At 34.8% G+C, this 12,409-nt stretch overlaps 1 protein-coding gene across 3 annotated transcripts in view; it reads left to right on the top strand.

The window, feature by feature from the left end:
• The window catches only part of LOC129037901 (protein eyes shut homolog), a 359,551-nt gene that overhangs the window by 135,552 nt on the left and 211,590 nt on the right, over positions 1-12,409 (top strand). For all 3 annotated transcript variants that reach the window (XM_063666298.1, XM_063666300.1, XM_063666299.1), the window contains 2 exons: positions 6,518-6,710; positions 7,988-9,601. In XM_063666298.1, coding sequence (XP_063522368.1) covers positions 6,518-6,710; positions 7,988-9,601 — 1,807 coding nt within the window. The remainder of the gene's footprint in view (positions 1-6,517; positions 6,711-7,987; positions 9,602-12,409) is intronic.

The following is a 12,409-nucleotide window of genomic DNA, read 5'->3' as shown; positions in this document are numbered from 1 at the left end:
GAAATATTGGTAACAGATCTTGACGATGTTTCATATATCAAAAGTATAGTATAGTGGTTTGAAGTGTGGGTTCTGGAGCCTCACTTCTTAGGTAAAAATCTTTGCTCTGCCATTTTCTAGCTCTATTACCAGAAAATTAGGCAGGACTATGGGATAACACAGCTTTTCTTTAAACCATTCTTTATTTTATTGAAACTATTAATAATTCTGCTTCAAGAGAGACTCATATTTTCAACTTGTTACATATCTGGTAGCCAATAAGCTTCTCAAATTTAATGTATTTAAACAGAAATTGTGATCTATCTGCCAATCTGTAACTGGTCTTCTATAATTTAGTAAATTTGCTTGTCTTCTTTAATCTTTATTTCTATTTTATTGATAGGAATACAAATTTACAAATCATTCACTAAACTTTTTATTCTCACCCCATACATCTAGTCCATCGGCATGTATTATAGGCTCTGCCTTCCACATATACCCTGAATACAAACTTTACTCAATATATCCACCATTTCCACTCTAGGTCAGTCTAATTATTTCCCTTTCCTGGATCATTGCCTGCTTCCCAAATATACCTTAGCTTCCATTCTTTCCCTGAATCCAAACTCCATTGAGGGTCTATTATCTACAGTAAGCTTTTTATGATATCAATAAGATCAGAATTTTCTTATTTCAAATATTCCAATGGCTTCCCATAATTCTCAGAATCAATTCCAAATTCAACAACAAACAAATAAAGAAGCCACATTATCTGGTTTCTAATCACCTCTGTGACCTCATTTCTACCTGCACGGCCTTCCCTTATTCTCTTTAACTGTCCATCTTGCTTTTGCATAAACATATTAAGCATTTTCCTGCCCGCAGGCCTTTGCGCTGCCGTTCTTTTCGCCTTTGATACTCTTTCCTAAAATACTCACATTAATTTATATCCCTGTTCAGAGAGGACTTCCCTGGCCACTGCCTCCAAAACAGCCCTTGCTGTTTTTCCTTATTATGTATTTTAGGATATTTTGTCTTAAAATCACTTATCACTAATTGATATTAATTAATTAATTCAAATTTCTTTCCTAAAATACAAAGTATATAATGGAGAAACTTTGCCTATCTTGTTGACCAGTTCATTTCCAACAATTACCACAGTCACTGGCACTTAGATATTGATCAATAAACATTTGTTGAGTGAAGACATAGAGGGCTATACAATGTCCACGTGAAAGCAGATGACCATATTCTCATAAAGCTCTAATTCAGAAGATCTTGTTTGCATATTTTTTCTCAAATATAGATTCAGAAAGAAAATAATTTTGTACGTCATGATGTTTCATAGAAATTACTATATCATCTTGGTACCTATTAAGTTTTTGTTTGTTTGGTTGTTTTTGAGACAGAGTCTCGCACTGTCTCCCAGGCTGGAGTGCAGTGGGCGATCTCGGCTCACTGCAAACTCCGCCTCCTGGGTTCACGCCATTCTCCTGCCTCAGCCTCCTGAGTAGCTGCGACTACAGACACCCGCCACCAAGCCCAGCTAATTTTTTTGTATTTTTAGTAGAGACGGGGTTTCACCGTGTTAGCCAGGATGGTCTCGATCTCCTGACCTCATGATCCGCCCACCTTGGCCTCCCAAAGTGCTGGGATTACAGGCGTGAGCCACCACGCCTGGCCCCTTCTCTTTTTTCTTAATTTACATGCATTCTGTATCCATTATGGTAAGGGATCCTGTTGACCCTGTGTTTTTGTTTGCTGTGGATATTTTTCCATTTAATGTTTAAGTTTTTATACACTGACACTTTATAGTTCTTTTGTTCTTTTATTTTTAGTTGACACATATTAATTGTACATATTTATGGAATACATAGTAATATTTCAATGTGTGTATTCGTTGTGTAGTGATAAAATCAGGGTAATTAGCATAATATTGAAGATATCTTTTTTGTGTTGTGAACATTAAAATTCTCTTTTAGCTTTTAAAAAATTTGTATCAAATTAAGGGTTACAAGTGCGATTTTGTTACATGACTATATGGCATAGTGACGAAATCTGGGATTTTAGTATATCCATTACTCCAGTAACAGACATTGTACCCGCAAGTAATTTCTCATTATTTACTCGCCATGTCCTCCCCCACCCTTTTAAGTCTCCAGTTTTTATTTTTCCCCACTCTATGTCCATATGTACACGTTATTTAGCTCCCACTTGTAACTGAGAACATGTGGGTATTTGTCTTTCTGTGTCTGGGTTGTTTCACATTGGAAAATGACCTCCAGTTCCATCCACATTGCTACAAAACACCTGATTTAATTCTTTTTATGGCTGAATAGTATTCCATTGTGTATATATACCACCATTTTCTTGATCCAGCCTTCACTAACAGGGGAATTCCACATCTTTGCTATTGTGAATGGTGCTGTGATAAACATATAAATACATGTATCTTTTTGATATAATGATTTATTTTCCTTTGGCTGTATACCCAGTAGTGGGACTGCTGAATTGAAAGGTAGTTCTATTTTTAGTTCTTTGAGAAATCTCCATACTGTTTTCCGTAGAGGTTGTCCTAGTTTACATTCCTACCAGAAGCATATAAGGGTTCTTTTTTGTCTTTTTAATGATAGCCATTCTAACTAATGTAAGATGATATCTCATTGCAGTTTTAATTGGCCTTTCTCTGATGATTAGTGACCTTGAGCAGCTTTTCATATGTTTCTTGGCCATTTGTATGTCTTCTTTTGAAAAAAATGCCTATTCATGCCCTTTGTCCACTTTTTTTGATGGGGTCATATTTTTTATTGTTGTTGAGTTGTTTGAGTTCCTTGTAAAATTTTAAATATTAGTTCCCTGTTGGATGCATTGTGTGAAAACATTTTCTCTCATTTTGCAGGTTATCTATTCACTCTGTCGATTGTTTCCTTTTCTACGCAGAAGCTCCTTAGTTTAACTCAATTACATTTGTCTATTTTTGTTTTTGTTTCTTGTGCTTTTGAGATCATACTCATAAAAATCTTCGCCTATACCAATGTCCTGAGGCATTTACTCTGTTTTCTTCTAGTAGTTTTATAGCTTGGGTTCTTATGCTTAAGTCTGTAATCAATTTTGAGTTGATTTTTGTATATGGTGAGAGATAGGAGTCTAGTTTTATTTTTCTTCATATGAATATCCAGTTTTCCCTGCACTATTTATTGAAGATAGCATTCTTTCTCTAACGTTTGGTATCTCTATCAAAAATCAGCTAGTTGTAAATATGTGAATATATCTTTCTTCTCTATTCTGTTCCATTGGTCTATGTGTCTGTTTTCCTACCAATGCCATGCTGTTTTAAGTTACTATAGCTTCATAGTATAATTTAAAGTCAGAGACTATGATGCCTCCAGCTTTGTTCTTTTTACTTAGGATTGCTTTGGCTATTCAGAATCTTTTGTGATTCCATATAAATTTAGAGTTGTTTTTCCTATCTCTCTGAAAAATATCATTGGTCTTTTGATAGAGATTTATTTGAATCTGTAGATTGCTTTGAGTAGCATGGTCATTCATAAAGTTTGAATATTTGACCCTGCTCAAATCTCATGTTAAATTGCAATCCCCAGTGCTGGAGTTGTGGCTTGGGGGGAGGAATTTGGGTCATGGAGGTGGATCCCTCATCACTTTCTGCTGGTGTCACAGTAGTTGGTGAGTTCCTGTGAGATCTGGTTATTTTAAAGTGTGTGTCCCCTACCCATCCCCTCCCCGGCTCTCTCTCTCTCTCTCTATCTTTGTTGCTCCTGCTTTTGTCATGTGATGTGCCTACTCCCTCTTTGTCTTCTGTTATGACTGTAAACTATCTGAGGCTTTCTTAGAAGCCAAGCAGATGCCAGCACCATGCTTCCTCTAAAGCCTGCAGAACTGAGAGCCAATTAAACCTATTTTCTTTATGAAATACCCAGTCTCAGGTATTTCTTTATAGCAATGCAGAATGGTTTAATACAGTCATTTAAATAATATTAATTCTTCTGCTCCATAAGCATGGGATGTCTTTCCCTTCATTTGTATCCTCTTCAATGTCTTTCATCAGTGTTTTGTAGTTTTCCTTGCAAAGATTTTTCCCCTCCTTGGTTAAATTTATTCCTATGTATTTCTTTTGTGTGGCTATTGTGACTGGGATTGCAGTTTTAATTTCTTTTTCAAATAGTTCATTATTGGCGTATGGAAACTGCTAAATTTTGTATGTTGATTTTTTTATTCTACAATTTCACTGAATTTGTCCATCAGCTCTAAGAGATTTTGTGGTGGAGTCTTTAGGTTTTTCTATATATAAGATTATGTCTCCTGCAAAGAGGGTCAATTTGACTTCCTTTTTTCTAATTTTAATGCTCTTTGTTTCTCTCTCGTTCCTAATTGCTCTTGTTGGCACTTCCAGGACAATGGTGAATAACAATGGTGAAAGTGGGCATCGTGTCTTATTACAGTTCTTAGAGGAAAGGGTTTCATCTTTTGCCCATTTAGTATGATTTCAGGTGTGGGTTTGTCATTTGTGACCTTCATTATGTTAAGGTATTTTTTTAATGCCAAAGTTGTTGAGAGTTTTTATCATGAAGTGATGTTCAATTTTATCAAATTAATTTCTGCATCTATTGAGATATTTATATAGATTTTGTCCTTGATATTGTTGATTGATATATCACATTTATTGATTTACATATGTTGAAACATCCTTGCATGCCTGGGATAAATCCCACTTGATCATAGTGTATTATTTTTTGATGTGTTGTTGTATTCAGTTTGCTAGTGTTTTGGGGAGAACTTTTGCATTTAGGTTCATCAATGATAGTTGCCTGTGGATTTTTTTTATGTTCTTGTCTAGTTTTGGTGTCAGGGTAATGCTGGCCTCATAGAATGAATAAGGAAGAATTTCCTCCTCTTCAATGTTTTGTAATAGCTTGAGAAGAATTGGTGTTAGTTCTTTTCTTTTTTTATTTTGTTTTCATATATTTTTTTAATTTTATTATTATTATACTTCAAGTTTTAGGGTACATGTGCACAACGTGCAGGTTAGTTACATATGTATACATGTGCCATGTTGGTGTGCTGCACCCATTAACTGGTCATTTAGCATTAGGTATATCTCCTAATGCTATCCCTCCCCTCTTCCCCCACCCCACAACAGTCCCCGGTGTGTGATGTTCCCCTTCCTGTGTCCACATGTTCTCATTGTTCAATTCCCACCCATGAGTGAGAACATGCAGTGTTTGGTTTTTTTGTCCTTGCGATAGTTTGCTGAGAATGATGGTTTCCAGCTTCATCCATGTCCCTACAAAGGACATGAACTCATCATTTTTGATGGCTGCATAGTATTCCATGGTGTATATGTGCCACATTTTCTTAATCCAGTCTATCATTGTTGGACATTTGGGTTGCGAACTAGAAATACCATTTGACCCAGGCATCCCATTACTGGGTATATACCCAAAGGATTATAAATCATGCTGCTATAAAGACATGCACACGTATGTTTATTGTGGCACTATTCATAATAGCAAAGACTTGGTGTTAGTTCTTTTCTAAAAGTATGATCAATTTCAGCAGTAAAGCCATCTGGTCCTGGGCTTTTCTTTGTTGAGAAAAGCAGTTATCTAACATCAGGAATCATCTGACATTTATACAAAATTTTGGTGTGAGTTGAAAGTGACTAGAGAATATGGAACTGTGAAACAACCACCACCCACATCTGAAACAAGACTTAAGTGTTCTGCAAATTAGATGTAATCTTTAACAAATATTAGAACACTAAAGCAGGGATGCCTATTAGGTATGTCTTTATTATTAGGAAATAGACATGTATTATTATTTTAAAATCATTTTGAAATATTATTTTCTTACAAATAAAAATGATTCATATAGTATAACTTGTTTTTAACTCTACATTTATAAACGTATCTCTCTGGTCCATTTATACTTATTTATATATTATCGCAATTTTCATTCACAGTTTCTTCATGTGAAAGGTATTTTATAGGATATGGTAGAAATAGCCTTTTCATGTCAAACTAAAACATATAAAGATCATTCCTACTGCAAGCCAATACAAACTAAAATAATTTGCAAATCACAAGAATATGTTTTCAAATTTTCTGTTGCAGATACTGCATTTTACATTAGCTTCCAACTAAATTTGACTTTTAGAGCAGAAAAGTTTTATAATTTGTAATGTGACTTCTTTTTTATATCCACATTACTTACCATACAGTACAAATTCTTCATTGGAAAACTATATTCTCAAAAGTAAAAATAGTATTTTGACTTAAAATTAAAGGAATTAAGAATAAATTTGGGCATTCAACTGTGCATATCTCAAATTGAAAGGATTGAGTCCATTTTGAAATATGGGTAAAATTTACTATGGAGATTTAATTTTCAAGTAAAATATTTTATTTGAGCTATCCAATAAGTCTATGAAAATGCAAATGGATCTCAAAGCAAACTTTAAAATTTCTCTCAGGAACAAAGAAACTGAGCTTAATTTAATTACTGTAATCGTCATTTGCAGACCTGCTCCACTGGGCTTCTTTGTGGTGATGAAATAAGAAGAATTACCTGTTTAACTCCCATCTTTCAAAGAACAGATCCCATTTCCACACAGACATACACAGTTCCCCCTTCTGAGACTTTGGTCAGCAGCTTTCCATCTATAAAGGCTACTAGAATACCAGCCATAATGGACACTTATCCAGTTGATCAAGGTAAGTAGAAGTGAGTAAGATATTAAGAAGTTTGAGTTTGAAAAAGTTGTGTAGTAAAAGCATATTTTCTGAATTATTAAAATCTTTTTTTCTGAGATACATGATTTTTAGGGGTGTAAAATTAAGCACTATTGGTTCTGTCTCCTGTTTTAAGTTTTGTTTTAAGCAATGTTGTTTGCTAATACTATTTCTGTATCATTAAAAAAATGTAAATTAACAGTTTTTATTCCACTGTGTAAATTTTAATAGACAACTGGACCTCAATCCCAGCACATTTTGTTTTAAAAGGTCCTTGTGCTACTTGCATCAATGTGTCTTTACTTCATATTCTCTGAGCCATTAAGGTAAATTTATATTCCTATCAAATTATTTGACTAACACTCAGATAAAAGATATGTGCTTATTTTCCTATTGTGAATTATTTTAACAACTTCAGGCTGTTTTTTACATGTCCAAATATTTAACTTTCTAAACCAAGTGATGTCATATTATAAACAGTACATTGTATATTAAATTCCAAATTTACTCTTCATGTAGCCAATGCCACTTCGGATAATCAGGGTAAGAATTGTAGCCCTTAGCAAGGAATTCTTTAAGAAAAAATAATTTTGAAGGCTATTGGGTATTCTAAGTAGAAATGTACCTTGTCTATTTTTCATCTATGTAATTTCTATTCTTTTAAAAAATTAAGTTGAAATATAGTGTTATCTAATATAAACAGAACATTTTGCCTATTGAGGAAGTAAAACAGTATTTCTAACATTTCTAGCCTGATAAGTCAAACATTCATTGGTTGTGTCAATGACAAGGAGTTGTAATTTTTCATGTTTTATTATTCAAAGGAATCATTTAGTTGGGAATATGTCAATTCTGTGTAATGCCATTTGTTCTGACTTTAGCCCTCCCATGGAGTGTAAATAATAGGAATCTTTGCATTTATGCAGTTTGTGAAATCATTAAACTCCTCATGTACTTTTATTAGAAATGCGATTTACAGAACCATATTTGTCTACATATAATGGATGTAAGGTGGCAGTGCAATTTGCCTGAGATTTATCCCAGTGCCAAAGTGGTTCGTTTCTGATTCATTTTTCTAATCTTTTTGGCTTTTTTCCTTTTTGTGGGTCCAAAACAGACAGGCATTGTCAAGCATGACATTCTCCCAACCACTGGTTTGGCAGCGTTAAGAATTAGCACACCCTTGGAAAGCTACTTACTCGAAGAACTGATTGTCACTAGAGAGCTTTCAGCAAAACACGGTCTTCTTTCTTCCGCAGATGTTTCCTCTTCTCGATTCCTGAATTTTGGTATTCATGACCCAGCACAAATTGTCCAGGACAAAACATCGGTATCACATATGCCTATTCGAACTTCAGCAGCCACACTAGGTTTCTTTTTTCCTGATAGGAGAGCAAGGACCCCATTTATCATGTCTTCCGTTATGTCAGATTTTATTTTTCCTACACAATCTTTATTATTTGAGAACTATCAGACTGTTGCTTCATCTGCTACCCCAACGACTTCAGTAATTAGAAGCATTCCAGGGGCTGATATTGAGCTAAACAGGCAGTCATTACTCTCCCGTGGATTCCTGCTTACAGCTGCCTCCATAAGTGCAACTCCAGTTGTCTCTAGGGGGGCTCAAGAGGATATTGAAGAATATTCAGCTGATTCTTTAATTTCAAGAAGAGAGCACTGGAGATTGCTGAGCCCCTCGATGTCTCCCATTTTTCCTGCTAAGATAATTATATCTAAACAGGTAACCATCTTAAACTCATCAGCTCTGCACCGGTTCGGTACAAAAGCCTTCAATCCCAGTGAATATCAGGCTATTACTGAAGCTTCAAGCAACCAGAGACTCACAAACATCAAATCACAGGCTGCTGATTCTTTAAGAGAATTAAGCCAAACATGTGCAACATGTTCTATGACTGAAATAAAATCCTCTCGTGAATTCTCAGATCAAGTTTTGCATAGCAAACAGTCCCACTTTTATGAGACATTCTGGATGAACTCAGCGATATTAGCCAGCTGGTGTGCACTAATGGGAGCTCAAACTATCACTTCTGGGCATTCATTTTCTTCTGCTACTGAAATAACACCATCAGTGGCATTCACAGAAGTGCCATCTTTATTTCCTTCTAAAAAGAGTGCAAAAAGAACAATTTTATCCTCATCCTTGGAAGAATCCATTACCCTATCAAGTAATTTGGATGTTAATTTATGTTTGGATAAGACTTGTTTATCCATTGTCCCCTCACAAACTATCTCTTCAGACTTGATGAATTCTGATTTGACTTCAAAAATGACTACTGATGAACTGTCAGTATCAGCAAACATTTTAAAACTATTGAAAATAAGACAATATGGCATAACTATGGGCCCCACTGAGGTACTAAATCAAGACAGCTTATTGGACATGGAAAAAAGTAAAGGATCTCATACACCGTTCAAACTTCACCCAAGTGATAGTTCTCTGGATTTTGAGTTAAACTTACAAATTTATCCGGATGTTACTTTAAAGACATATTCAGAAATTACACATGCAAATGACTTCAAAAATACTCTGCCACCATTGACAGGCTCAGTGCCTGATTTTTCAGAAGTCACCACCAATGTTGCATTTTATACAGTTTCAGCAACTCCAGCACTTTCAATACAGACGTCTTCCTCCATGTCTGTAATTAGGCCAGATTGGCCATATTTTACAGATTATATGACCTCTCTTAAAAAAGAAGTCAAGACTTCTTCAGAATGGTCCAAATGGGAACTTCAGCCTAGTGTGCAATATCAGGAATTTCCCTCTGCAAGCTGGCATCTTCCCTTCACTAGATCTCTTACTTTGTCTTCACTGGAATCCATTCTGGCACCTCAACAGCTGACGATTTCTGGTGAGTTTTTCAGTTTTTGTTCAGTAAACTTTTAGAAATGAGTTTCTTTTCTACAGAGAAGAAAGAGCCTGTCATGGTCACCGGGTGCTCTAAACAGCCTCATTGTAATCAGGGCAGCAGCCAGTTCAATGGAGAAGGCACCTGCTGTTGTACCTGACACAGATGGTTATTCTTTATGCACTGCCACAAAGGCTACCAGATCAATACAGTAGTAGGTTGGAGACAGCTATACTGCTGGCAAGCAATCAGAAACTGAACTAGTTCAATTTATTACAACAGATCTCTCAAAGTTTAGAAATAACTTATTATTCTCATTTCTTGAAATAGCTTCTTTGTCAAGTTGAACACAATATAACATACTCTTTCTAACGGTATCTTCAGTGGTAGCATTTTTTTTAATATGGGAAAGAGGAAATCACTGGAACTTTCTTGAGATTTCCTATCCTCTATGGCATGGTATATCATTTTTAAATTTAAAGTTTTGTGTTTCATTTTATATAATTCAGAATATAAGTTAATTTCGTGTATTTTATTTAACAAAAGCACTATGCAAAAATTGAAGGAGATAATATCTGTGAATTTGAATTCAGAGCCTTGATATATTAATGATAAGCCAGTTTTCTTAGATAACAGTTCTTACTTTAAAGCGTATTTGAAATCACTAATCTCCTCTTGTAATTGCTATCAAATTGGTAAGGATGTAAAAAGGAAAAAGGTTAAAGAATTGTGTTTACCAGAAAGAGAAGATTTTTCATTATTTAAAGAAGTTCTATCTTGTGGAATTTATAAGTGTTACTTTGTGGCAGTGAAATTAATTTTTCCTTCGACGATAAACTTATAGTGGTTTGTGTCTGTGTATGTATGGTTGTGTGTTTTTGCTTCATATATTACCCTAATGTTTAAAAGGCTTTAGGTGTATAATTTATGGCTGAAAATTCAGTAACATGAAAGAACAAGTCATTCTATTTGGTATGTTCAATATGATATAATTTTGTCTACAAAATTTCTTAAAACCATGATAAAATTAATTACAAATTTAAATGTGGTATTCTCCTTGTACTTTTACAGGCTGATAGCTTGTGGTTTAGCTGTTGTAACTCACATAGAATGCCTAATACATCATTTCTCACATATAAGGTTCTTGGTAAATGTAGCAGAGTTAAAATGTCTCTCAAACAATTCATCCCATAGCCACCTCTTGGAAATAATCAGGACACAAATTCTTCATTATTAGTAAATAAAACCTTAAATTTGGTCTTTTAAAACATAATCTTGCTACTTTTCACTTTTCCCTTTCTTCATTCCCATTGCAACTATTCTTTGATTATTTTGACCTCACCTACATCTCCTAATCTCCTTCCAGTTTTTCTTGCCTTTCTAGTCATTTAGTCATTATAACAAATCATTTGCAAGGCATTTGTTGACATTTTCCAATATGTTCATCCACCGTGTTGATCAGAGTCACATCAGCGAATTAACACTCTAATTGGGTATTTGGGGAGAGTTCAATACGGTAATTACTTATTAAAACGTGGGTAGAGTTTAAGGAAAACTAAGGATCTCACAGTCCTCAAGAGACCAATAACAGCAAAACATAGTTACCAGCATTGGGCCTAAAGAGACAGAGGTAAGAGAAGGACCAGAACCTAAAACGGAAAGCTTCTAGGTTACAGAAGGTGTGGCCTTTGGAAGTAGGACACAGGTAATCCAATAAGAACAGACAGGGAGGAGACTAGAAAATACTAGACAACCCCTTTCCTGTTGGCGTCTAGTCTTCTGCAGGTGCTTCTTATTAACCAAAGCTGTTCAGTAGCTGGAGGCTAAAACCAGTCCTTTGAATTGATCTCCCGTGTTTAGAGGGTAGAATAAACAAGGGTGGAAAGAAGATCAGGAAAAGCACATGTTGATGTATTAGAGTCCTACATTTGTCAATTTCAATCTTGTATTTTGTCAAAATTCATAATAATGGCTTATTCCACTAAAATTCTTATGGAATTCCTCACCTAGGCTCTTAATTCTTCTAGGCAATCCTAATTAATTTTGAATTGGCTTCCTAAAATTTTCATCACAGTGATTATTTGAATTTTTTTCTGATCTTTCTTAGCATGAATATGATAACCATCTTATTTGTTTAGCAAATGAACTTATTTCTAACTTCTCAACTGACAAATACCATCTAGTCTAATTAGTCTTCTTTCTAGACTCCATCTTAAAATTATCTGGCAATGAAGGAAAGGAAAATACAAAAACTTGGTGATACAATTGTTCCAGAGCCTTGTGTTTAGAAGCTTATTCCTTATCCATGGAATTACTTTTACACCTTGTCAAAAATCAATCAATGGTATACATGCGGGTCAACTTCTGGAGTCTTAGTTTTTTTTCAATTAATCCATATGTCTTTCTTTTACCCAATTCCAAACTGTCTTGGTTACTATAGCATTTTCTACTTTTAAAATTGTTTTACACAATTTAGATGCAGATGTTGTCATAGTAGTCATTGTTTGGTATCCATGAAAGATTGGGTTCCAGGAATGTGCAGATATCTAAAATGATAGCCAGCACCAAGTTAAACAACTAGGCATTACATAAATATGATTTCTGTGTTGTTCACTCTTGTACAGCTAATATCTGACACTAAGTGGCATTAAAATAGCTGCTTAATAGTGGTTGTATCCTCTTTTATTTCCTTGAGCAGTGGTTTGTAGTTCTCCTTGAAGAGGTCTTTCACATCCCTTGTAAGTTGGATTCCTAGGTATTTTATTCTCTTTGAAGCAATTGTGAATGGGAGTTCACTCATGATTTGGCTCT

The sequence above is a fragment of the Pongo pygmaeus genome, chromosome 5 (genome assembly GCF_028885625.2).
Source record: "Pongo pygmaeus isolate AG05252 chromosome 5, NHGRI_mPonPyg2-v2.0_pri, whole genome shotgun sequence".
In the NCBI taxonomy this organism is placed as follows: Eukaryota; Metazoa; Chordata; class Mammalia; order Primates; family Hominidae; genus Pongo; species Pongo pygmaeus.
Note: the sequence above shows the minus strand (reverse complement) of the source record. Positions and strands in the feature narration are given on the sequence as shown.